Below are 24,678 nucleotides of genomic sequence, written 5' to 3'. Positions count from 1 at the left end.
TCTTGTTATTTATTTTATTAGAAAATAGAGTGTTTATGTAAAGAACATCAAAAGGTCGAGGACCTGCATGGGAGTTGGTGTGAGCAGGAGTGGATCTCAGGCTCAGCCAAATTGAGTACGGGGATCCTCTCCATGGAGTCAGGGCCTCAGGGGAGGCCAGGTGGGGAGCCCCCGGGGCCAGCAGGAGGGCAGGAAGCAGTCAGTGAGCACCATGATGCAGTGCAGAGCCGGGGCCAGCAACGCTGGTCAGCTTCTGCGGGCTTAACAGCTCACCAGGTACTTCCCTGTGGAGATAGAGTGGTGAGGGGAGAAAAGAGCCCCTAAGCTCTCCCAAACACCCCTGTAACTCACTGTTCCCACTGTCCCATGGACCCCAGCAGCCGCTCATGGGGACAGAAGCATGGGATGGGGCTGCGGTTGGATGCGCCAGTGGGGCTTCCGGCTCCCTGCCTCGGGTTCTTACAAGGACGCCAGCCAGCCAGGGGACACTTCTTTTTTTCTTTCTTTTTTGGCTGCACTGCACATGTGTTGTCTGACTAGGGCTCGAATCCACACCCCTTGTAGTGGAAGCATGGCATCTTAATCACCAGACGGTCAGGGAAGTCCCATAGAGGATACTTCTTGGTCCCTTTCACTGGGGCTCTGACCACCCATCTCTCCACCCGTACCCCCCACCTTGGGTCTCCAGGCCCCAACACCCACCTATCTTTTCCAAACACCCCAAATGTCTCCCCTCCCCCTGCATCCTAGCAGAAGCAATAAGTGGGACTCAGAGCCCGGCCTGGTCTTGGCTCTGGGGATGCGCAGTGGCAGGGCGAGGGCGTACCTGTGGCGAACCTCCTCTTTACCAGCGACATGCGGTAGCCACTCCCCACCAGCTCCAGGTCCACGCCGGACAGAGTGGCCCCCTCACTGGTGAACTGAGCAGCCACAGGGCTGGGCGTGCTGGGCCCAGAGCACGGCTCCCAGCTGGCAGACAGGCGGCCAGAGCCTGGGGAGGTCTGAGGTCAGCTGTGCCCTTTTCCTCACCCCAGCCCTCCAGTGCCCTGGGCTCCTCCTCAGCCCTGCACGCAAGCCCTTTAACCTGTGGCTGTGTTCCCTTTGACTTCTTCTTGTGTCCTGCACCCTTTCCTTTGGTCCTGCTGGGGTTGTGTGTGGTTTCCAAAGGAATTCTGTCTCAGGGCCTTTGCACCTCCTGTGCCCACCCTCTGGGATGCCCTCTCTTCCCACTTTGTCAAAGCCCTTTTAAGCTTTCCTTAATGCCTACATTTCTCTGCCTCCAGCACATCCCTAGTTTTCCCCTAGTTTATTTACAAAACATTTTTAGCCATGTCCCAGGGCTTACTGGATCTTAGTTTCCCACCCAGGAATCGAACCCCCGCCCTTGGCAGTGAAAGCGTGAAGTCCTAGCCACTAGTCTGCCAGGGAATTCCCTCTTCCCTAGTTTAAATAAGCCTTTCCCATTTGAGACCTCCAAGCCCTTACGTACAACCATAACTCACCCCCTGCCTCAGACACATCTGGAAGCTTCCATAGGAGCCGCTTCTCCTCCAGGTTCCTGGCATCAAGAGATCAGGTCAGGTCTTTCCCAGAAAAGATATTCGGAGCCCAGGGTCCCAGCTCAGTTGCCTCTTGGCTACATGACCCAAGAAAGCCATGTCCCCTCCCTGGCCTCAGTTGCCCCATGTGTGAAAACGGGGGCGGGAGTGTGGAGCAGCTGTTTCCTGAAGGCTCCTCAGCCTTATAGGACTTGTAGGTGATGCATCCAGGCCTATAAATTTGGTTTCTTGGTTGTAGGTTCTACCTTTTGTACAAAACAAAGTGGAACTGTGACTAAAACCCCGGGGCCACGAGTGGGCGGCTGGTTCACATCCTGGTGTGACCTCCGGTAAGTGAATTTGCCTCTGTACACCTCAGCTCCCCCTCGGTAAGTGGGGATGATGGTGATCCACCCCTCAAGGGATTGCTAAAAGCCCCGCCCCAGTCAGTGTATGCAGAGATGGAGAACAAGCCTGACATGTAGGAAGCCTTTGGTGTCAGACACGACTTTTGTTAATGATATTGCTCTTAGCTCCAAGCAAGGCACGTGCATGCGTGCTCCGTCACTCCGGTCCTCCCTGACTCTTTGCGACCCCGTGGACTGTAGCCCACAGGCTGCTCTGTCCACGGGGATTCTCCAGGCAAGAATATTGGAGTGGGCTGCCATGTCCTCCTCCCGGGGACCTTCCTGACCCAGGGACTGAATCCACGTCTGCTGCGTCTCCTTGCACTGGTGGATGGGTTCTTTAACACCAAGCTTCTTTGGGAAGCCCCTGAGCAAGGTGAGCCCACAGTGAATGGTCAGGCCTACGGTGGACCCATCAGTGGCTGCATTGAAGGGAGGTCCACTAGGTTCTGAGCCTCCCTCGGCCTCCTGCTCGCCCTCACCAGGTGGCAGCTGGCTGCAGGCGGACATTGGTCACAGGTTCCCCCACGGGCAGCAGGATCTGGACATTGGTGAGTGGCGTGGGCACGGTTGTGGCACCGGGTTGGTAGCTGTACTCCACCGAGACCTGAGTGAGGGTCGGCCCACACTGCCAGTGGGCGCTCAGCTGCAGAGGCATGGACTGGGGACCGGGGCGGGAGAACTAGGGGGAACAAGAACAGGAAAGAGGATGTGGCTTGAGCTGCCCTGTCCTGCCACACCGCACACTATCCAGCCACGCTGCCCCTGCCATGCCACCCACCAAATGGCCTGATCCAAGGAGCTCTTTGTTGATGAGAGGTTGTACTACATGACATGTCCAGCAGAGGGCAGTAGAGTGCCTCATTCTAACAGTCTTGGGGACAGGCCCTGGGAAAAGGCCCCTTCTAATTTGCATAATGCAGCCGCCTGCCCCAGCAGAGTCCTGGCCCCCTTACACTGCCCACCCTGCCTACCTCCCACAGCTCACCCCGCTCTCATTGCTCTCACCAGTGAGAGCTGCCTGCTCACCCTGCCCCCACCCACCATCCTCTATGCCTGCTCTGCCCCACCCCATCTACCTGACCCACCTGGTACCGCAGGAGTACTACATTGTAGTAGGAGGCGGCTGGATTCTGCTCTGCCTGGCGCTGCAGAGTTTCAGTCAGAGTCGCCATGTTCAGCCAGAAGTCTTTGGTCTCCGGGTCACTCTGGGAAGGGTCACTGCAGAGACCGAGAATAATCACCCCAACCCTTGGGAGATGCCTACACCAAAGGCTTCCTAAAGATGCAGATTCCCAGGCTAACCTTGGGACCAGTGAAGTGTAACTCCCAGGAAAGGGGGGTGGTGGGAAGCAAAAGAGGGAAGGAAAGTGAGTTTCGGAGAGGGAGAGTGACTTGCCCAAGGTCACACAGCAAATCCCAGGAGGCAGAACAGAAATTCAGAGCCGGGGAGCGCCTGGCCTCCACCAGCCCCTGGTACCACCTAACTTTGCACCCTTTTCTCTAACGGTACCTGAAGAGCAGGTCAGCATTGGGCTGGAAGTGCTCAATGGGGGCCGTATGCACGAGGCGGAAGCTGAGGACGGGAGGGGGTGGGGTCCCGCTGAACACGCGTACGATGCCGGCAGGGAAGGTCATGGTCAGCTCCCCAGTTACTCGAGCCAGGCAGCTGGTGGGGGGAGTTGAAGAAACTGGGCATTGGCTTAGGGCTCTACCAGGCCCCTCATCCTCCCCTCGCTCCTAGCTCCACTGTAGCCTGTGGCTCACCAGGTCCATCAGAATCAGCAAGGCCCTGACCACAGCAGCGTCCCAGCCCCAGCTGCCTCCCCTTGTGTCCCTGCCTGGACAGCAATCTGGACACCAGGAAGAATCCACAATGAGCTGAAGGAGACAGGGACACTCCCTTCCCCAGTTCTCTTTTCCCCTAGGCCACCAGGAAGCTCAAAGCAAAACATTCAGCCCTCAGCTTAGGTTTTGGGTCTGATACTCTCCTCCTCTTTGTGGCTTGATCTTATGGTGTCTTTCAGCTGGGCGCTGCCCCCAGATTATCCCTGGTCCCTTGATTCACCCTACCCTTTCCCGCTCTGTGGCTGGCCTCTGGTCTTGCTCCTTCAGTGTGATGCCCACAGCAGCCTCGGAGGAGCTCCTCTAAACCATGGATACATCAGTGCCTGTCTGCCTGCCTGTGAGTGTATGCACACCCACTCAGTCACTAAGTCACGTCCGACTCTCTGCATCCCCATGGACTATAGCCCGCCAGGCTCCTCTGTTCGTGGGGTTTTCCAGGCAAGAATACTGGAGTGAGTTGCCATTTCCTTCTCCAGGGGATCTTCCTGACACAGGGAATCTGAATCTCCTGCTTGGCAGGTAGATTCTTTACCACTGAGCCCCCCTGGGAAGCCCACATCAATGCCTTAGCCCAGTTCAAACGCCCTCTATGGTTCCTATTGCTCTCAGGATGGGCCTAGTTGTTCAGCTCCATGTTCGCGGCCATTCCATGGTAAAGCAGATCATAAAACCCCGCTGAACGCTGGCCCTGCTGGAACCCAGATGCACAGCTCCCAGGAAGCCCTGTTTGCTGGTCACCATCTGCCCCACCCCGTGTACCTGGGGCTGTGGCCACGGAAGTAGGCGTGGACGTACTCAGTGAAGGCAGTGGCCACGGGCAGGGCATCCTGGGAGCCCAGGACCACAGGGCTGGGACCCCGGGAGACTCCTGGGGGTGGCAGGGAGGGAATGGGGGACAGACAGAGTGAGCACAGGTCCCAGGCTCCCGAACCCCCACCCTCTGCAACAAAGCCTCCGTTGTATCACTTGGCCACCCACCCGGACTGGAGAAGGTGAACCTGAAGCCCAGAGAGGACCCACATACCATGTCCGGTCTGGGATGCGAAGCTGGGCCGTTCAGGGATAGAGCTGGGAGCTGAAGAGCCCAGTGGGGAGGGGCTCAGCGAACGAGACTGGAAGGGAAGAGAAGCCGGCCTGTGAACACCCTAGCAGAAGTGCCCCGATGCTGGTCCTGGAGGCGACCACCCAGCCCAGCTCCTGCTCCCCCGACCCTACCAGGTCTCCATTGCTGCGCATGAGGGGACAGGATGCCTTCCTGGAGCGCGGTCTCCGGGATGGGGCTGCCAGACCCTCCCTGACTGCAAGGTCAGCAGGTACAGGCATCAAGTCTGGGGAACAAGCATAAGCACAGACGTGGCTTAGCTGCTGTCTGGGCCTCTCGGCGGAAGAATTCAGCCCCAATCTGAGAATCGGGCTTACAGGGGGAAACCCCCTGATGGTCAGAAGTCCTCGGGCTGCAGAGAAGGTGCTGGACACGACTGGAGACACCACATGCAACCCTGAGTCTCCCAGACACTAGACTCGCAGCTCAATAAGGGGTGAGCTCCCGATTGCTGGAGGCATGCAAACAAGGGCTGGATGTTCAGAAGGCAGGCACACTGTTGCGGGGGGTGGATTTGGCAGAGACCTTTTATCCAACATTTGGCAATTCTACGACCTTCACCCTCTCTGAGAGGGTCTCTCACCCTGGCCAGTGTCGAGTCACACCCTTCTAATTTAACTAATCTCGGTGTTAACACCTCAGTTCCCCTTGCTCTCCTGCTTCCCTAGTATTCCTGCTTTACTCCATCTATAAACGCTTACTTGCCCACCTACACCCCAGACTATGCTGTCTATCCCAAGGTTCTCAACAGGGTCAGATCCTTTGCTGTGGTGGGGTTGTCTTCCTCCCTGGCCTCCATCCTGCAAACGTCAGGTGTACCCTGCCCCCAAGTGGTGACAATCAAGTATCAGTGATGCCGTTGCCAAGTGTGCCTGGAGAGTAAAGGGGCAGAACCGGCCCAGTTGAGAACCTTAATTCTACAATAAACCTCTGATAGCTTCATCTGTCTACACTTGTGGTCTACACTCACTCCTCTGAGCCCTGAGCCCTCCCTTGAACCATGTCCAACCAGGCTCTTTCTTTACACCAAGGATGGTACCCTCTGCCCCCACTGCTGGGGATCTCACGTGGCCACAGCCTGCAGCCCCTCTAACTCAGGCCCCAGAAGCCAAGCCATGCCTAATCCCCTCCTCCTTCCCAGCCTTGACACACCCCCACCCCAGCTTCTTCCGCCCCATCCTTTCTGCTCTTTCCGTCCCTCCCTCTCCTTTCAGCTGCTCTCAGGCCCTCCGCCCTGACTTCTCTTCTCTCTGGGCCCCATGTCTCTCAGCAGCTTCTCCCCACTGTTACCCCATCACCACTTACCTGGACTCACCTCCCTGGTCTCCAGCTCCCATCCTCACCGACCAAGTGGTCAGAGAGCCTGAAACCCCAGCAGGTTTCACCCCTCTCTGCTCACAGCCCCTCCCTTCTGTGGCTCTGACCTTGTTAGGGGTAAAACTCACGTTTCTTCCTGGGATCACTGGGCCTCATCTGGTCCCATCTCCCTGTCGACATCTCCCCCTCCACTCCCTCCTTCTCCTTGTCATTATTCTGTTTCAGTCACACTGGCCTCCTTGCTCGTTGTTCTTCAAAGGGCCTAGCCCACTTCTACCCCAGGGCCTTTGCACATTCCTCTGCTGAGAATTCCATTCCTGGAGTCCACATGGCTTCATCCTCACCTCCATCAAATCTCAGTTCAGCCTCTGTAGCAGGCCCTACGTTTCGGAGCCGCCACCAGGCACCTGTCACCTCCTGCCTTGTTAAACATTCATCTCATTAATGTCCCTGCAAGGATTAGGGTTTCTGCCTGCCTGGGTTCCAGCTGTGTCCCTCAACACCCTGTTCAGGCCCTGGCCACACTAAGAACTCTCTCATCGCCCAGGGCTCAGAAAACTCTCAGACCAGGGGTAGAGGGACTCACCTCCTCCAGCCACAGCCTCCGGCCCCCAGGGGCTCGGGGATGCTGCAAGGGGATGTGGCGAGTCTGATGGCAGCAGGGACTGTGTGCCCCTCGACTCTGGGGGTGACACCCGACAAGTAGGTGGGCTCTGTGGGGTGCCGGGGCGTGGGACCCAGGAATCCGGGGAGGGACCCGGCGCCGCGTGGGATGGTGAGTCCAGTCCGGAGTCCTCCACGTTCTCGGGAGACGAGGAGGAGAAAGGCGAGGGGCTGGAGGTGAAGCCGAGGCTGCTAGAGCCTGGGGGAGGGAAGGGGGCAGCCAGCTGGAGACCCGACTCATACAGAGTGCTGTCAATCCTCCCGCAGGCCACGCCCATGCTGAGATGGTCCGCCCCCATTCAATGTCTTGCCCTCCTCGGCAGGCCTCGTCCATCTCTACTGGTGCCCCGCCCACCCACTATGGTCATCCCACTCCCACAAACGCCGCACCTTCTCGCCAGCTCCGCCCATTCCTGCTGTGGCCTCCCCAACCCTCACTTTGACCCAAAGGATCCCCACCTCCTCCCTCCAACCCGTCCCGCCTATCCGAGCCTCCTACTCTGGTAGTGGCCCCACCCACCCTCCTGTAGCCACGCCCACGCCCCAAAGCCCCACCCCTATCACCTGTAAAGTCTTCGTGGTCCAAGGCGGACTCTAGGGTAGGCCCAAAGAGGTTCTTGGAAGCCTGCTCATCCGATTGCAGCTTCTCCACACAGCTGGGGACACGGATTGGACAGGCGGGGTGCGTTCTATTACTTCCACGCTTCCTCCCTTCCACTTCAGGACCTTGGCATACCCTGTTTTTGGTCTTGAGCTCTGTTCCCCCAAATCTCCCTACAACCACGTCCTGCTCCTCTTCAGGAGTCAGCTCCAGGCCCTCCCCACATCTCCTGCGACCCCTCCTAAAGTCACTCACTCCTATCTTCCATCACGGTCCCTGTTTTAGCTTCTTCACAGCACTTCGAAGCATCAGAGATGCTCTAACGTACTTACTATTTAAAAAATCCGGGCCACTAGAATGTGACTCCGAGAAGGATGATCTATCTAGATCATTTATCTTTGGAACCCAGAACAGCAGGAGTACACACAAAGCACTCAATAAATGTTCATCAAATGAATGACTAAGTGGTCCCTCAAAAATGGCACGTCCGTAACTCCCTGCCACGGTAAAAGAAGGGGAGTCAGAGACCTGGGGAGGCAGCAGGGGAGGAAGAGGAAGAGGTGGTGTTGGGGACGGGCCACCCACCTGCCCACTCATGTGGGCCCAATGCCCCACCCCCATGGAACCCACCTGCTGGCCCTTGGGGCTGACTGAGGCCTCTGCGGTCTCCCGGGAGTGTCCCCTGTGAGAGATGGACCTCCTGAGCCTTCCCGTCGCCAGGCCTGCACGGCTTCCCACTCCATAGACCAGGAGACCAAGGCTTGGGGCTGTCCAGTCAGCCGCCCAAAGTGACCAGCAAATCAGGCAGAGAGGGATCTGAACCTGAGCCAACTTGTCTCCAGCTTTTGGCTTCTCTCCCAGCCTCAGTGATCCCTTTTGGCTCTCATTTAATTCTCATGAGTCATGACCCCATGTCATTAAAGGAGAGTGAGATCAGAGTGGGCAAGCAGCTTGCCCCAAGTCACATAGCAGAGCTGGCATTCAAACCCACACCCACACTCTAGGCCCAGTCTCCCCTCTGCGGGCGTCTTGTCGAACTAAAGAACCCTCAACAGACTACTTACGTGAAGAATGGCGTTTCATGGTGCCCTGTGGAGAAAGGGGTGGCGTCAGGTCCAGCGGCATTTGGCCAGTGCTCCCGCCCCACGCAGGGCATCTCCCCACGCCTCACCCCGGGGCCAGGCGCCTCACCCCTGGGCCGGGAGGAAGAATGAGGCTGCCTGCTGTGGCCTTGAGCTGGGCCGCAGCTGCCTTGGGACTGCAGGGTGGGGCCCGGGCTGAGGCAGGCTTGATGTGCACGTAGATTTTGCGGGGCTCCTCGTCATCAAAATCAGAGTCGCTGGATGAGAAGTGGGTGGACTCTGCTGTGCGTGCAGTGTAGTCAAGGCACCAACACTGGCTCCCCCCAGTCAACCCTCACACCCATCCCTTCCTGCTCGTACCGCTTTGGGGTGCTGCACCATCTCCGCTCTCATCACTTGCCCCCCTCGCCTTGACACCACGCATTTGCCACCATGCTCCTCTCCCCACAAGCCTTCATACAAGCGTGTGTGTGTGCTCAGTCATTAAGTCATGTCTGACTCTTCACAACCCCATGCACTGTAGCCCACCAGGCTCCTCTGCCCATGGGATTTCCCAGGTAAAAATACTGGAGTGGGTAGCCATTTCCTCCTCCAGGGGAAATTCCTGACCCAGGGATCAAACCCGCGTCTCCTCCGTTGGCAGGCAGTTTCTTTACCACTAATGCCACCTGGGAAGCCCCTCATATAAACATTCCCTGACCTAATTAGTAAACTAGCTGCTAAACCCCAACACATGACCACCTCTTCCAGGAAGCCCCTTTTGTTCCCCCCTCTGGGATAACCAAGCCCTCCTCTCTCTCTCTCTGGCTCAGCTCTGACCCCTCAGGGTGAGTGTCTGCATTTGAATCTGCTTGCTTCACAACTGGAGGCTCCACCAAGGATGTTCGCAGAGAGGGTTGCTAATGGTGGGTGGATCCCTGTGGATGGAGCTTTGTCCTTGCTGTGCCAACAACTGCCCCCAGAGGGCGCCAGGAGGATATTGTTCTGGGTGACATCAGGCCTGACGGTGAAACCTTCCTCATCCACCTCTGGACAAGTCTGGAGAGGGACAAGCAAGCAATGCGTTAGGCTCTCCGGTACCAAACCTCCCATCTCACCCTACCATGCCTGCCTCCCACCTCGGGGCCCTGACTCAGATAAAAAAAAAGAACCCCAATGGCAATAACTATCTTCCCGCAGCGTGCGGGCAGGTTCTTAGAGGAAGAGAACATGCCACTACCTGTCCTGAGGGGCAAACTGAAGCGAAAGGAGGGTATTGGTCCCTCCCACATCATCCACGGGGCTTTGCAGCTGATGTGGGACTGGAACCTGGTCCCTAAGCTGTGTGACCTCTAGCCCCCTGAGCTCCAGGCGTGGTTTCCAGGCATGGGAATGGGGAGCAAGGCAGGACTGGACCCCTCCCACTGGGCAGCGCGGCCCGGCCCGGCCCATGGCACTTACCCCTAAATCAGGTTCCAGGGAATCTCTGCGGATGGAGAGCAGATGTCAGTGTCTGCGTTGCCATCTCCTCTGGCCCTCCCCTCCGCCCCCAACACCAGGTGTGGAACCTGCAGGCAGTCCCCTGGGCGGCTCTGTGGTCCTGGGCCAGCCCTGCAGGTGGGGCAACCTTGGAGCTAGCTTGGGGCTGGGGCCAGTGAGTCTGAGTTAGCTGAGTACAGGGCATTCTCAAACAGCTTGGAAGGGGAGGGACTTGGAAATCAGTCTGAACGCAGGGCTCACCTTGGCAGGGAAATAACGAGGCCAGCCTTGGCAAAGAGAAGAATTCTGGGCTAGCCTGGGCAAGGCTAACCCTGGTCTAGCCAGGGAGACCACGGGTATAGGGAAGAATTTGGTACTAGTTTGGGCAGAGAGACTCTTGGGCTCATCTTGACAAAGGTAGAATTACCAGGCTAGATGAGATGAGGGAAACAGCAAGTCTGGCCCTGCCAGGGAGAACTCCCGGGCCAGCCAGGGCAGGGGTAATCCTGGGTGGGTCTGGAACAGGCCGCCCCTGGTCTAGTCTTGGCAAAAGGAGAATTCTGGATGGCCTTGTGTGTGCGCTGAGGCACTTCGCTTGTGTCCAACTCTGTGTGGCGCTATGGACTGTAGCCCCCAGGCTCCTCTGTCCATGGGATTTTCCAGGCAAGAATACTGGAGTGGGTTGCCATGCCTTCCTCCAGGGGACCTTCCCCACCCAGGGATTGAGCCCACGTCTCTTAAGTCTCCTGCATTGGCAGGTGGGTTCTTTGCCACTAGTACCATCTGGGTAGCCCCCTGGACTAGCTTGGGCACTGGTAATACTGAGCCAGCCTGGACAGAAGGGCTTCTGGGTTGGCCTGGGTAGAGGGGATCCTGGGCTAGCCTGGAATAGAAATTCTCTTGGGCTACCCTAAGCAGGGGGCTTCCAGGAGAGCCTCAGAATGAGGAGGGATCCTGGGTTAGCCTGGGCCAGGGCTGGGGGTCGGGGTGCTTCCTCACACAGCTGTAGGTGGCTCCCGCTCCCGCCGGCTCAGTCCTGGGAGGCGAAAGGCCTTGGCTCCACGCAAACGTTTCATTGCTGAGAACAGAGGAAGGGGTGCAGATCAGCCCTGGGTGGGGGTCCCCTTCCCATTCAGATTTGCCTCCCTCATCCCCACGGTCCAGCCTGGGCATCCAGGCCCAGACGTACTTGCCTTCCTGCAGCGTAGCCGTTCTGTATGCCTCAAAGTCCAAAGGCCCTGGGACAGAAAAAATTGAGAAACTCAGCCAGGCAGGGGGACTGAGCCTGGGAAGAGTAGCAATATACCTTTGGCCACACAGTGGCACCTGGATCTGAGCTTAAGGTGAGTCAGGGTCCAAGTCATGAGCCAAGATGCTGAACCAGTCTCTGAGATAGTCATGAGTGGGATGGGCCAAGGGTTCTTGGTCTTGCCTCGGATGGCTGCCACCTTGGGATGGACTGGAGGGACTGCCTGAGTTACTTCCACTTCCAGAATTTCTGGGTAGAACTTGGGTGGGTCAGAGGATGGATCATAAATGTCAGTGCAGTGGGCTGAGCCTTAAGTCCCAGGATGAGGACCTGGGACTCTCTCCCAAGGGTGATGGGAAGCCATAGAGGTTATGTGAGCAGGGACAGGGCATGGGAAATCTGGAGCCAGTGAAAGACAAGAATGAAGATTCACACAATGAGAGGTAGCCTGAGCTGGTGCTGAGCTATAGAGACGGGAGGAAGAAAAGACAGACCCTAGTGGTTGTCTATACCTAAGGATGTAAACAGCATTTACTAAAGTGCCTACTGTGTGCCAAGCACACATTTTTGTCCTTTATTTGCATCAAATTAGTGAACCCTGAATAGTCATTGGAAGGACTGATGCTGAAGCTCCAATACTTTGGCCACTTGATGCAAACAGCAGACTCACTGGAATAGACCCTGATGCTGGGAAAGACTGAGGGCAAGAGAAGAAGGAGCCAACAGGGGAGGAGATGGTTGGATGGCATCACTGACTCAATGATGTCCATTGAGTTTGAGCAAACTCAGTGAAGGACAGGGAAGCCTGGCGTGCTGCAGTTCATTGGGTTGCAAAGAGTCGGACATAACTTGGCGACTGAACAAGAGTAACAGTGAACTTTCACGACGCTGTCAGTTGGGCGCTACCATCCCTGCTTTACAGAAGAGGAAACAAACTCAGAGAAGGCAAGACTGACGCCCAGGGTAACACAATGACTGACAAGGGAAAGATACAAACCCAGACGTGACCCTACAACTTGGGCTCTCAGTTCTTCCTTGACCCTGTACCTGGGACATCTTCAAATGGGCCTTTTGCTCAACAATCCTCAGTGGTTCCCTTGGCCCCTCAGGGAAACAGCTGAAAGGCTGACCCTGGCATTCAAGGCCTCTCTGGCTTAGGCATCAAGTTCTCTCCCTCTGTAGGTTGCTGAGTTAGATTTGTCTTCAGTCCATTTGTTTAAAAGATTGTTTTTTAAAATGTGGACTATTTTTAAAGTCTTTTATTGAATTTGTTACAGTACTGTTTCTGTTTTATGTTTTGGTTTTTTGGCTGCAAGGCATGTGGGAGTTCCCCGACCAGGAATTGAATCTGCAGCCCCTGCATCGGAAGACGTCAACCTCTGACCACCAGGGAAGTTCCGTCCATCCATTTTTTCCTTTTTTTTTTAACCCCATTTTTCTGGTGAGGAAAATGAAGCTCAGGGAGGTTCATCCTCTAGGCTCTGGAATCCCATTCCTTCCCCATAGCCGTGGCTCCACAGCCCAACTCCTATAGACGCCCCGACTCACCAGGCTTCTCCTGGCCTGTGCCTTTGCTCTCTGCAAACTTCCTCAGCAGCATCTCCACGCTGACGTTTTCTACGTTCTGCTTAAACTCCTCGTGCACCTGGGCCAGGAGGACGGAGGCTGTAACCAGGCAGGGCCTTCTTGCCCAGCACCCCAACCTCATGCCCCGCTCACCTGCCCAATCTGCACATGGGTGTCCTCCACTGAGTGGGCGTAGGACCCCATCAGTGCCTTCATTTGCCGCAGGTGGGTCTCTTCCATGGCTTGGAAGCGCTGAGGCAGGAGGGGAGGAGCAAAATGGGAAGGTGTGGCTAGTGACCCCACCTGACCAATCAGAATGTTCCAACCCCCTGGCCTCAGTGATTGATTTGGGTAAGAGCTCTGGCACTTCTGCCGGAATCATAGAAAAAACACCTTCATATCCTGAGTCGATGAATTGGTAGATAAATGGGGCCGCTGCTGGTGGCTACTTTGCTACACACACACACACACTGAGGAGGATATGTTTACCTGGGAATGAAGCCCTCAGGGAGAAAAACAGATTTGAGAAGCAAAGAGGCACAACTTCCTGCCAACACCATTTGGGCACCTGGATCCAGCCATGCCTGAAGCTCTGCCCCACCCTGAACTTTTCAGTTCCCTGAGCCTGTAAGTCTCCTTGTCAGTTTGAATGAAGATTTCTATTGCTTGCAACTTTCTATCACTGCAAAATCAGAAGGAAAAAAAAAAATCTAATTCTTAATCCTGAGCTCCCAATCTGCTTTTTAAACCTTTGAGTAGACAGAGACCCAGAGAGGTGCAGTGCCTGGCCAAAGGGTGTACAGCTGGTGACGGACAGAGGCTAGACCAGGAATCCAGGCTTTTCAGTCACCATAACATGTCAGGAGACTCTTGGCTTCTAAATCCTGCCCCATCTTGTTGAAAAACCTCATCAATAATAATAATAATAATACATCTTAGAGTGGTTTCTATGCACCTGGTACTAGTCTGAAAATTTCATATATGGTGACTCATTTAATCTTCCCAAGTCTATGAGGCAGGTAGTATTACTGTCCCCATTTTACAAATGGTGAAATTAAGGCACAGAACTGATTTGGTCTTTGAAATAATAATAACAGCAACAACAAGAGCTAACTGGCTCTAGAATTTTACAGTTTTAGCCTGTGATTCTAAGGCTTCTGGGAGTCGAGGGTTTGGAAGGTTCTGGACTTCTGAGGCCCATAGCATCCTGGGCCCAGGAATGTGTAGGTCTCCAAGGCCTGGTTCTTACCAGAGCTGAGTCCAGCATTTTCTGCTCAAAGTCAGAACGGGCTGAGTTGTATTTCTCCACCAAACGCCGCAGGCTCTCTGCTGCCTTCCTGGTCTTGGTCTCTGCCTAGAGGGCACAGGGAGGGGACGGGGCTGGGAAAGGGACACTCGGGGCACTTTCCCTGGCCCCATCCCCCAGCACGTGGACTCCCGGGGTGCCCAGGGTGCCCAGGGTGCGGTTCATGCAGGTTCAATGACCATGGCTCTGTGCTATGTTTTCACTCTCCCATCAGGCAGCCCCGCCACCTCTCGGCAAATCCCTCGGGTTTGTGTGGGCCAGTGGTGGCTGGGGACCTGCAGCTGTGCGCCCACCTTGTCCATCTCCTTCTGGCTGGTGCTCTCCCTCCGCAGCCGCTCCTGGTCCATGCAACGGTTCAGGTAGTTCTCACGAGACTTGGGCAGGAGCTGGCTGACCCCTGTGAGGACCTGTATGGCATCTAGGGTGCCCACTGCTTCCTCTTTGCACTGTGGGGGTGGGGAAAAGCATGAGGACCCCCTGAAGCCCCTGCTGGGGTGCAGGACCTGAGCAGACCCTGGCACACCATGAAATTCCCAGCCTCCCAAACTTGTGGGGTTCCAGGTCCTACAGAATACTTTTTTTCTGAGAATTCTATGAATTTCAAAAATTTTAACTCTTTAAATAGGTAATATTTACACATAATTCACATTTCAGAAAGTTTTAAGGAGTGAGCTCCTCTCCCATAATTCACATATCAGAAAGTTTTAAGGAGTGAGCTCAGGTAAACCTCCTCTCCCCCCCTTTTTTTTTACTATGAAGTCTTTTATTTTTCTTTTGCCCCACTGCAAGGCAGATATGTGGGATCTTAGTTCCCTGACCAGGGATCAAACCCACACCCCCTGCATTAGAAACACAGAGTCTTAACCACTGGACCACCAAGGAAATCCCAAACCTCCTATTATTACCATGATACATTTCCCGAAATAATGGGCATGAAGATCAGTGAATATGCCCATTTTTTATGACAAATGGTGACAGGCCATCCTGTTTAACTGACTGCTTTTTCCACTTAATAATTCATTCTCAAGACTGTTCTGTATCAGTCCAGAGAAAACTTCCTTGTTCTTTCATTTTTTTAAAGAAAGTTGTGGTAAAATACACATAACGTAAAATTTGCCATCTTAACCATTTTTAAGTGTATGAAGTACTACAACTCTCTTCCTTAATGGGGGTTAAAAACTGCAGATTCTAGGGCTCTGTAAATGCAAACCCTCTATGACTCTAGATTTATAAGCTTCAAATATTTTGGAATCTTGAGAGTCTAAGGTCTGGGTCTTCCAGGATTTTAGTTTTGTCAGGAGTCTAGAAGCCTGGCACTCTGTGACGACATAGAGGGGCAGGATGGGTTGGGATGGGAGGGAGGTTCAAGAAGGAGGGAATACATGTGTGTTAGTCACTCAGTTATGTCTGACTCTTTGTGATCCCATGGAGTTAGGGTCCTCTGTCCATGGAATTCTCCAGACGAGAATATTGGAGTGGGTAGCCATTCTCTTCTCCAGGGGATCTTCCTGACCCAGGGATCGAACCCAGGTCTCCTGCATTGTAGGCAGATTTTTTACCATCTGAGCCACCTGGGAAGCCCCATGTTATTGTATGGGAGAAACCAACATGACATTGCAAAGCAATTACCCTCCAATTAAGAATAAATTTAAAACAACTTCATTTAAAAAATAAAAGTTTAGGCTACAAAAAAAGAGTCTAGAAATGTCAAATAACAAGATCTGTAGCTTCTAACGCTCTAGATCAAGGGTCGGCAGACTTTTGCTGTGAAGGCTCAGGTGGTAAATCTGACACTAAACTCAGCCATTGCAGTTCACAAGCCAGCCACAGAAGATCTGAACGTGAATGGGCATGGCTGTGGCCAACACAACTTTATTTACTGGCATTAAAAACTAAATGTCCTGTAATAGTCACACACCATAAAATATCCTTTTTTTAATTTTTTTCCCCCAATCCCTTAAAAGTAGAAAAACTACTCATAGCTCGAGGTGGTGGTCTAGCCATCGCCCGCTGGCTGTAGTTTGCAGACCCCCTGCTCTTAGAATTTTGAGAGTCTGAAATTCAACAATGCTCAGGTCTGTGAGATTCTGAGTTTGATGTCGTGGAATTAACAGAGCCCTCAGGGGCACACACCAGGAGCTGGGGTTCCAAGGCCCCAGAAGTCCTGGGATCCTAGCAGCCACAGCTGTTCCCCACCCACCGGCCCGGCGGCACCCATGGCACAGACCTTCTTGTGCGCCTTGAGCTGTTCCTCCCCGTGGCGGAGCACATCCTTGATGAGATCCTGAAGCTTCCGCGTCAGCTCCAGGTGGCAGAGCGCCAGCTTGTCTGAGGAGACTCGGAAGACCTCCCAGAGCGGGGCAAAGGTCCTGGAAACAGAGAGGTGGGGGTCACACCCAGGGCCCAGCAGGCCCAACCCCAACCCCTCGGCAAGGGACCCCTCACCCAGCATGGCCGGCTTTGGCTCAGACACCTCATGTGTTCTGGGCCCTGCTAAACATGAACACATATGAACTTATTTAATCCCCACTGCAGTCACAGAAGGTGGGCGACAGGGAAACTGAGGCATGGGAGGCCCTGTCCCTCACCCAAGGCCCCTCAGCAAATGAACATCAGAGCAGGAGTTTAAACGTAGGCTGACGCCTGCCGTCCTCTGTCTGGACTCCAGGCCCAGCCTGATACTCCCCTTCCCCTCTCTTTCTCCCCCACCTCATCTCCACTGTGCCCAGGCCCTGCAGCCACGCCTGCCTCCTTGCTCTTCCTCGAAATGCACAAGTGCGCTGCTGCCTCAGGGCCTTTGCACTGGCTGAGCCACCTCCCTGGGTCTCTGTCCCTCGGACACCCCCAGGCCTGATCCTTTCTCATTACTGAGATCTCAGCTCCAGATACAGTGCCCACCTTCTAATGCTCCTATTTCATTCTCTTCCTAGTACTGTTCTCTCTGGGAAAGGACTCTGCTCGTGTTTGGTTAACATCTGTCACATATCCCAGACGCACACCCGATGAACAGGGCATGACGGTGGCTGGAGGCTTGATCTGTTTTGATTGCCCCTGGGCCCCCTTGTGCCTCGAACAATGTCTGGCACACAGTATGGGCTCAGTAAATAGCCACTGAATGAATGAATGAATTATAGCCCGTCAGGCTCCTCTGTCCATGGGATTTCCCAGGCAAGAATACTGGAATGGGTTGCCATTTCCTTCTTCAGGGAATCTTCCCAACCCAGGGACTGAACTCAAGTTTCCTGCATTGCAGGCAGATTCTTTACCACCAGTGCTACCTGGGAAGCCTCTTTACCACTGAGCCACCTATATATACATTCATATTCCTCTGTCCAATTAGCCCATAAGCACAGGGATGACTCCATGCCCCACATATCACAAGTGTGAGGAGATGTACAGCCAAGGGCAGCCTCACCCACACCCTTGGCGACTCCTGCCTCACCCACAGCCCACTCACCCCATGGGGGTCCCGTTGCTGGCCAGCTTGGAAAGTTTTGCCATCGCCTTCGAGTAGGTCTCCTCGATGGTGGCCCTGGGTAGGAGGACAGGGAAAGGATGGGGAAGGTCCTGGGCACCTTGGGACAGGCCCCATACCCCTGGGCCTCAGTTTCCCCATCTCAAACATCTGAGCAGAGGCCTCCAGGAGAATGATACAGCCCCCTGGCAGGGGAAGATGCTTGGGAAATTCACGGGAGAGGTTTTCATCCTTACATAAAATTTTACTAACAGAGTAGTAGTAGCAGCAGCAGCAAGAGCAAGTAAACAAAATTTCGAGCTTAGTATCAATGTTTCATGTGCTTTGTCTCATTTAATTGCAGAAGATAAACTCAGATTTCTTTATTCCCTCTAGACAGACACTGCTAAATGCTTACCTAATATCCACTCACATTTTCATCCTAATAGAATTTCAGTTCTGTGTGGGGTAGCCATGTGCCCAGTTTAAACTAGTTACCCACTGGGGTATCTTTTGAAAGAGGCACCCATGGGGTACCACAGGCAGTCGTGGATGGATCCAGGGTCTGAAGCCTCATGAAACGGAGCACGGCTGTGACAGTTCTTGTGTGACAGCCTCAGAGAGGAAAAACCTGGTTAATAATCCTTTGGACTCTCTGCCCGGATTTAATGGGCATTCAGCTGCTGAGTGGCTAGGGAGCAGAGGTTGCCTTGCAATTTGAGTTTATTGTGTTTTCAGGGACGTCAGAGCATTTACAAGCTGAAATGTAGATTATTTCATCATACATGTATTTTCTTTTATTGTACCCAGGGCCCGAGATTGAGTTTTCAAATTTCTCCTTGTAAGTAGGTCATATTATCATCTCTACAAGAGGAGGCCTTAGAAGTCTGGTGATTATTGCTTAAAATGGGGCATAGGGCTGACAGTGTTGAGAACTGTCGGTCAGGAGGGTCTTCAAGCTCATTTGGTTCCTGGAGACCCCAGGGATCAAGACCCTTTCTGGCAGAATGTGGTGCCCTGTCAGGGTGGGATGGGCAAGGGAAAAAGGGGGCAGAGCCTGGGTGGAAGTGCAAGATGGGCGTGGCAGTGTGGACTTCAGGTCTTGGCCGTGGGGATGGATGGGGCTTGGGGAACCTCACCTCTCCCGGATGAAGTCTGCCAGCTCCTTGGTGGAGATGGGCCCCTGCTTCACGGTGTGGTACAGGACCTCAAAGCCATGGTTCTTCTCTCCCTGCAGGGGGTGAGGATGGAGATTGAGAAAGGGGATGGAGAGGACATCAAGGATGCCTAGCAACAGGGGCCTGGGCTGAAGAGCTAACGGGCAGAAGTCCATCCTCTTGGCCATAGGCATTGGTTCTGGCCTGAGCCAATCACCTGTTGCATTTCCCCTGGTCCTAAGGATTGGCTTATGGACCTTAATTTGGTCTAATTAGAAAAGACCCTGGGATTCTTGTGCCATAGTTGAGAGAGAGGCAGTCTCATTCACTCTTATCTTCCTCTCTCACTATCTTTCTGTCTTTCTGTGCGAGTGTGTACATATCTCTCTACCTCTGTTTGCTCCTTTCTCTTTGGTCTCTTCCCCTCTGTTTTTTCTCTGTATCTTTCCATAAGTGAGAGATTATGTGGTCACAGGAGATCATGGAAACCACGAATTTTGGAAAGATGCTGAACTTGAAGGTCTGAATAAAAAGCCTGTTGAGGGACTTTCCTGGGGGTCCAATGGTTAAGAATCCACCTTCCAATGCAACGGATGTGGGTTCAATCCCTGGTCAGGGACCTAAGATCCCACATGTCGTGGCGAAACGAAGCCCATGTGCCACAGCTACAGAGCCCAGGCACTCTGGAGCCTGTGTGTTGCAACAAAGGTCTTGGTTGTGAAGTCTTTAAAAAAAAAAAAAGCATCTTGAGTAGAGAAGTGCTGGATCAAACCAACCCTGAAAGCCACACTACTGCACAACTCTTCAGTTTTATGAATTAATACAACCCCTGTCGCTTAAGTCACTGTAGCCTTATTTTCTGTTCTCTTCAACATGAAACTTCTCTGAGGACCCCACAAAGCAAGATGTGGGTCTGATACTCTCTCAGGACCCAGCAATGTGCAGTGCAGGGCGGGGCGCAGAAAGGGCATTTGAGTTGGTTGAATAGAAGGACAAGCTATTTTGCTGTTGCCTGGTGCTGGTGGGGACAGAGCCTCTACCCTGGTGTCTGCTGATGCCTTGCACAGAACCCCTTTTCTCCCAGTTCTGGGCTCACCATAGTTTGAGCGGGGGCTAGGGCTACACTGTGTGATCCAGACCAGTCATGTCTCTCATCGAGCCTATAGTGCCTCCTCATTAAGATGGGGGCAGGGCGTCATCTACCTCTGATATGGGATGATCTACATCATGGTCCTCTAAAGTCCCAAAGGCAGCCCTCCTTGCTGAATAAGTCACTAGGTTAGTCACTATCATGCCCCACTCTTTGCAGCCCCATGGACTGTAGTCCACCAGGCTCCTCTCACCATGGGATTCTCCAGGCAAGCATACTGGAGTGGGCTGCCATGCCCTCCTCCAGGGGATCTTCCCGACCCAGGGATCGAACCCACATCTCTTGCGCCTCCTGCATCGGCAGGCAGGTACTTCACCACTAGCGCCACCTGGGAAGCACAGTGGGGAGGCCTCAGCAAACAACCCCAGCAGCCCCCTGCCCACCCCACCCAGGGGATCCTGGGGTGAGGCTGCACCAGGCACTGCTGCCCAGGCCGGCATCTGGAGCTGACTCAGAGCCAACTGCTGGCCTGCTTCCCAGACCTGGCAAACGCCCAGCAGTGTCTGACCCCCTCGGGCTGGGCTGGCAGCCGAGGGTCCTGGGAGGGGCTGTCTTGAGCCTATGTCTCCTATCAGAACCTCTGGACACCAGTCTTGCTCTCAAGCCAGGCCCAGAGAGATGTTTCTCTCTCTTTTAAACTTATTTGTTTTTGGCTGTGCTGCATCGTTGTTGGTGTGCAAGCTCTTCTCTAGTTGCAGTCCGTAGGCTTCTCATTGCAGTGGCTTCTCTTGTCGGGAAGAACGGGCTTTAGGGCGCGAGCGCTCCGGTTGTTGCAGCATATGGTCTCAACAGTTGCGGCTCCCCGGCTCTGGAGCGCAGGCTCAATAGTTGTGGCGCACGGGCTTAGTTGCTCTGCAGTATGTGGGCTTTTCCTGGATCAGGGATCGAACCTCTGTCTCCTGTATTGGTGGGCGGATTCTTTACCACTGAGCCACCAAGAACACCCAAGAGATCTTTCTAATACAGCTTGATCATGTCCTTCTCTTGCTCATACTTCCCCCGAGTGCCCTCCATGCCTCCAGCCCTGCCTTGGCCCAACAAGACTGGGGCATCCTTGTCTGGCTTGATCTCTCCCAAATGGAGCCTCCTTCAGATCAGTTTTTATTCCAATCCCAAAGAAAGGCAATGCCAAAGAATGCTCAAATGACCGCGCAGTTGCACTCATCGCACACGCTAGTAAAGTCATGCTCAAAATTCTCCAAGCCAGGCTTCAGCAATATGTGAACCGTGAACTTCCTGATGTTCAAGCTGGTTTTAGAAAAGGCAGAGGAACCAGAGATCAAATTGCCAACATCCGCTGGATCATGGAAAAAGCAAGAGAGTTCCAGAAAAACATCTATTTCTGCTTTATTGACTATGCCAAAGCCTTTGACTCTGTGGATCACAATAAACTGTGGAAAATTCTGAAAGAGATGGGAATACCAGACCACCTGATCTGCCTCTTGAGAAATTTGTATGCAGGTCAGGAAGAAACAGTTAGAACTGGACATGGAACCACAGACTGGTTCCAAATAGGAAAAGGAGTACGTCAAGGCTGTATATTGTCACCCTGCTTATTTAACTTATATGCAGAGTACATCATGAGAAACGCTGGGCTGAAAGAAACACAAGCTGGAATCAAGATTGCCCAGAGAAATCTCAATAACCTCAGATACGCAGATGACACCACCCTTATGGCAGAAAGTGAAGAGGAACTCAAAAGCCTCTTGATGAAAGTGAAAGTGGAGAGTGAAAAAGTTGGCTTAAAGCTCAACATTCAGAAAACAAATATCATGGCATCCGGTCCCATCACTTCATGGGAAATGGAGAAACAGTGGAAACAGTGTCAGACTTTATTTTTTTGGGCTCCAAAATCACTGCAGATGGTGACTGCAGCCATGAAATTAAAAGACACTTACTCCTTGGAAGGAAAGTTATGACCAACCTAGATAGCATATTCAAAAGCAGAGACATCACTTTGCCAACAAAGGTTCGTCTAGTCAAGGCTATGGTTTTTCCTGTGGTTATGTATGGATGTGAGAGTTGGACTCTGAAGAAAGCTGAGTGCTGAAGAATTGATGCTTTTGAACTGTGGTGTTGGAGAAGACTCTTGAGAGTCCCTTGGACTGCAAGGAGATCCAGCCAGTCCATTCTGAAGGAGATCAGCCCTGGGATTTCTTTGGAAAGAATGATGCTAAAGCTGAAACTCCCGTACTTTGGCCACCTCATGCGAAGAGTTGACTCATTGGAAAAGACTCTGATGCTGGGAGGGATTGGGGGCAAGAGGAGAAGGGGACGACAGAGGATGAGATGGCTGGATGGCATCACTGACTCGATGGACATAAGTCTGAGTGAACTCCGGGAGTTGGTGATGGACAGGGAGGCCCGGTGTGCTGCAATTCATGGGGTTGCAAAGATTCGGACACGACTAAGCGACTGATCTGATCTGATCAGATCAGTCAGGGCCCCAGCATCATCCAGCAAAGAGCCAGCAATACTAATAATAGATTAAAAGAAACATTAATTAAAAGAAATAGACAGGGGACTTCCCTCACAGTGGTTAAGAATCTGCCTTGCAATGCAGGGGACACAGGTTCGATTCCTGGGCAGGGAACTAAGATCCCGCATGCCCCTGAGCAACTAAGCCTGCCTGCCGCCACTACTAAAGCCTGCATGCCCTGGAGCCTGTGCACTGCAATTACTGAGCCCACAACTAGACAGTCCGTGCACCACAATCAAAGATCCCACATGCTGCAACTAAGATCAGACACAGCCAATAAATAGATAAATAAATAAACAAATAAAAGAGAAACAGACATTCTGGGGTGCTCCCTGAGCCCTGGGGAAGTAGGAGCTTCATTCTCCTTTCCCAGATGGAGAAACTGAGTCTTCAAGATGCAAAGTCACTTGCCCAAGCGCTCCCAGAAGAGCCCAATTCAAATCTCAAACTCAAAGCTCTCATCCACTCTGTACCAGGCTATCTTTGGAGGGAGGGGTTGGGGGTAGCTACTATTTTCTCTTTGCTAGTCTGAATTTTCTGCAGTGAACTTGCCTGCCTCACACAATTAAAAAGAATTTAAAATACATGTAGGTGCCCCCGTCAGGACTGCAAAATGTGGGCAACAACTGATCCTCAAAAGGTCAAACCCCCTTACACAAAGTGCCACCGGGGTCTCAGAGAGGGGCAGCCCTTGGGTGAGGTCACACAGCCATTCAGAGGCAAATCCAGGGATTGTGACCCTTGGAAAGAAGGTGGAAGTCCAGCCCTCCCCCCAGCCCTCCCACCCCCCTACCCACCACCCGCAGGTGGCAAGGGGGTGCTGCCTCTTTAAGAAAGCAAATGCTAGTAAGAGGAGCCCCAGCTGGGGAGGGAGAAAGGCCTGTTGCCAGGGGCAACTAGTTGCCTAGCAACGGGCTTCCTCTCTGCAAGCTCTGGGCCTGCAACCAAGGAAGGGGCTTTCTGCCCTGCGTCCTACCCTATTCTCCTGTTCACATGTCCTCTGTGTCTCCCCATTAGCCTGGCTCTGCAAGAGGAGTCCTTGTGCCCTCCACTGGCCACCCCGTGTCACGCCTCTTTATTTTTGCCCAGGTGGCTCCCCCTGCCCAGAATGCCTTTCTGGCATCCTGGAAAATCAGCCTTCAAAGCCCATGGCAAACACAGCTCTGCATCCTGCTCCTTCTCTCGCACACACAAGGTTGGGCTCAGTCCTGACTCAGTAGGACTAGAGGTGTCTTACTAGCTCTGTGTCCCCCAGATTTGGGGTTCCTCAGGGTCAGGGTTGGGAGGCAGTCTCCTGGGGGCTCCAACATCTCCTAGAGTGGGCTGGGTGGGTGGTAGTGGTGACAGAGAGAGAGGAAGAGAGTGAACAAGTAAAAAAAAAAATCTGTCTCACTTGGCTCCTTGGGTCATACTATTTGGTCCCCAGTCTGGAGAGCAGACAGGTGAGCCGGTCCCTAGGGGTCAAGTCAAGAAAACCCCCCAACTCTCCAGCATGGGGAAGATGTGGAAATTCCCGGCTGGAATGATCCTGGAAGCTCGGTCGGGCCCTGGGTTTGAGACCTGACTCTACTTTCTCGCTGGGCAACTTCAGGTCAGAGATTCCTACTCTGGGCCTCAGTCATCCTGTTCAAGCTGTGACATGCCCAAGACCACAAGGCCTATGACATCTGGGGCTATAGATTCAAAGCCAGCCTGACTCTTCCCACTTTTAACTTCTAACCCCTGCAAACCCTCTGTCTGCCCAAAACTCTGCCCACAAGCCACCAGGTTTCTCCATCTCCATAAAAGCCCCCGCAGCCCTTCCAGGACACCCCACCAAAATAAGAGTGAATCTTACTTACCCAAAAATACTCCCCAAAATATGACATTTTGATGGCCTCTGTGGAGAGCCCTGAAGGTTCCTATCTTGTGCCTATACAAAGAGAGAGGCAAATTTGAGTTGCAGTCACAGCCAGCTCAGGCCTAAGGAGGGGAAATTCCAACTTCTCTCCTTGTGGAGGAAGGAGAAAGAGGATGGAGGAGGAACCAAAAGCCCCAAAGTTGGGAGTATGCCAGGGTCCCTGGAGTGATTCAGCTTTGGGCATGGTCCCCAAGTAGCTCCCAGCCTAGGGGGACAGAGTTGGATACAGATACCCCCAGCCCTGTGGGGTCAGAGCTAAACTAAATGAAGGGATAGGGGCTGGGGGAGCCTAGACTAGAGGAAGGGGCATGGGGGTGGGGTTTTTAAGCATGAAGAGGAGTTCAGGGTGGGGGATGGGTAGAAAAGCTCTGGGCCATTTCAGAGACAGAAAAACTGAGTCC

General features: G+C 53.5%; 1 protein-coding gene across 3 annotated transcripts in view; it reads right to left on the bottom strand.

Annotated features, from left to right (window-relative positions):
• FCHO1 (FCH domain only 1) overlaps positions 1-24,678 on the bottom strand; it is a 29,897-nt gene continuing 5,219 nt past the window's right edge. For all 3 annotated transcript variants that reach the window (XM_027548221.1, XM_027548223.1, XM_027548222.1), the window contains 26 exons: positions 24,219-24,289; positions 18,731-18,822; positions 17,595-17,669; positions 16,365-16,506; positions 14,431-14,583; positions 14,081-14,185; positions 12,985-13,083; positions 12,814-12,910; positions 11,210-11,254; positions 11,016-11,094; positions 9,999-10,023; positions 9,539-9,596; positions 8,668-8,846; positions 8,541-8,565; positions 8,107-8,158; positions 7,440-7,531; positions 6,799-7,074; positions 5,009-5,121; positions 4,818-4,905; positions 4,553-4,661; positions 3,459-3,614; positions 3,034-3,166; positions 2,428-2,627; positions 1,503-1,558; positions 827-991; positions 1-284 (listed from right to left, as the gene is read on the bottom strand). In XM_027548221.1, the coding sequence (XP_027404022.1) occupies positions 262-284; positions 827-991; positions 1,503-1,558; positions 2,428-2,627; positions 3,034-3,166; positions 3,459-3,614; positions 4,553-4,661; positions 4,818-4,905; positions 5,009-5,121; positions 6,799-7,074; positions 7,440-7,531; positions 8,107-8,158; positions 8,541-8,565; positions 8,668-8,846; positions 9,539-9,596; positions 9,999-10,023; positions 11,016-11,094; positions 11,210-11,254; positions 12,814-12,910; positions 12,985-13,083; positions 14,081-14,185; positions 14,431-14,583; positions 16,365-16,506; positions 17,595-17,669; positions 18,731-18,822; positions 24,219-24,245 (2,664 nt within the window). In that variant the 5' untranslated portion in view covers positions 24,246-24,289 and the 3' untranslated portion in view covers positions 1-261. The remainder of the gene's footprint in view (positions 285-826; positions 992-1,502; positions 1,559-2,427; positions 2,628-3,033; positions 3,167-3,458; positions 3,615-4,552; positions 4,662-4,817; positions 4,906-5,008; positions 5,122-6,798; positions 7,075-7,439; positions 7,532-8,106; positions 8,159-8,540; positions 8,566-8,667; positions 8,847-9,538; positions 9,597-9,998; positions 10,024-11,015; positions 11,095-11,209; positions 11,255-12,813; positions 12,911-12,984; positions 13,084-14,080; positions 14,186-14,430; positions 14,584-16,364; positions 16,507-17,594; positions 17,670-18,730; positions 18,823-24,218; positions 24,290-24,678) is intronic.

This window comes from Bos indicus x Bos taurus, chromosome 7 (assembly GCF_003369695.1).
Source record: "Bos indicus x Bos taurus breed Angus x Brahman F1 hybrid chromosome 7, Bos_hybrid_MaternalHap_v2.0, whole genome shotgun sequence".
NCBI lineage: Eukaryota > Metazoa > Chordata > Mammalia > Artiodactyla > Bovidae > Bos > Bos indicus x Bos taurus.
The sequence above is the reverse complement of the archived record's forward strand: the minus strand, read 5'-3'. Positions and strand labels throughout refer to the sequence as shown.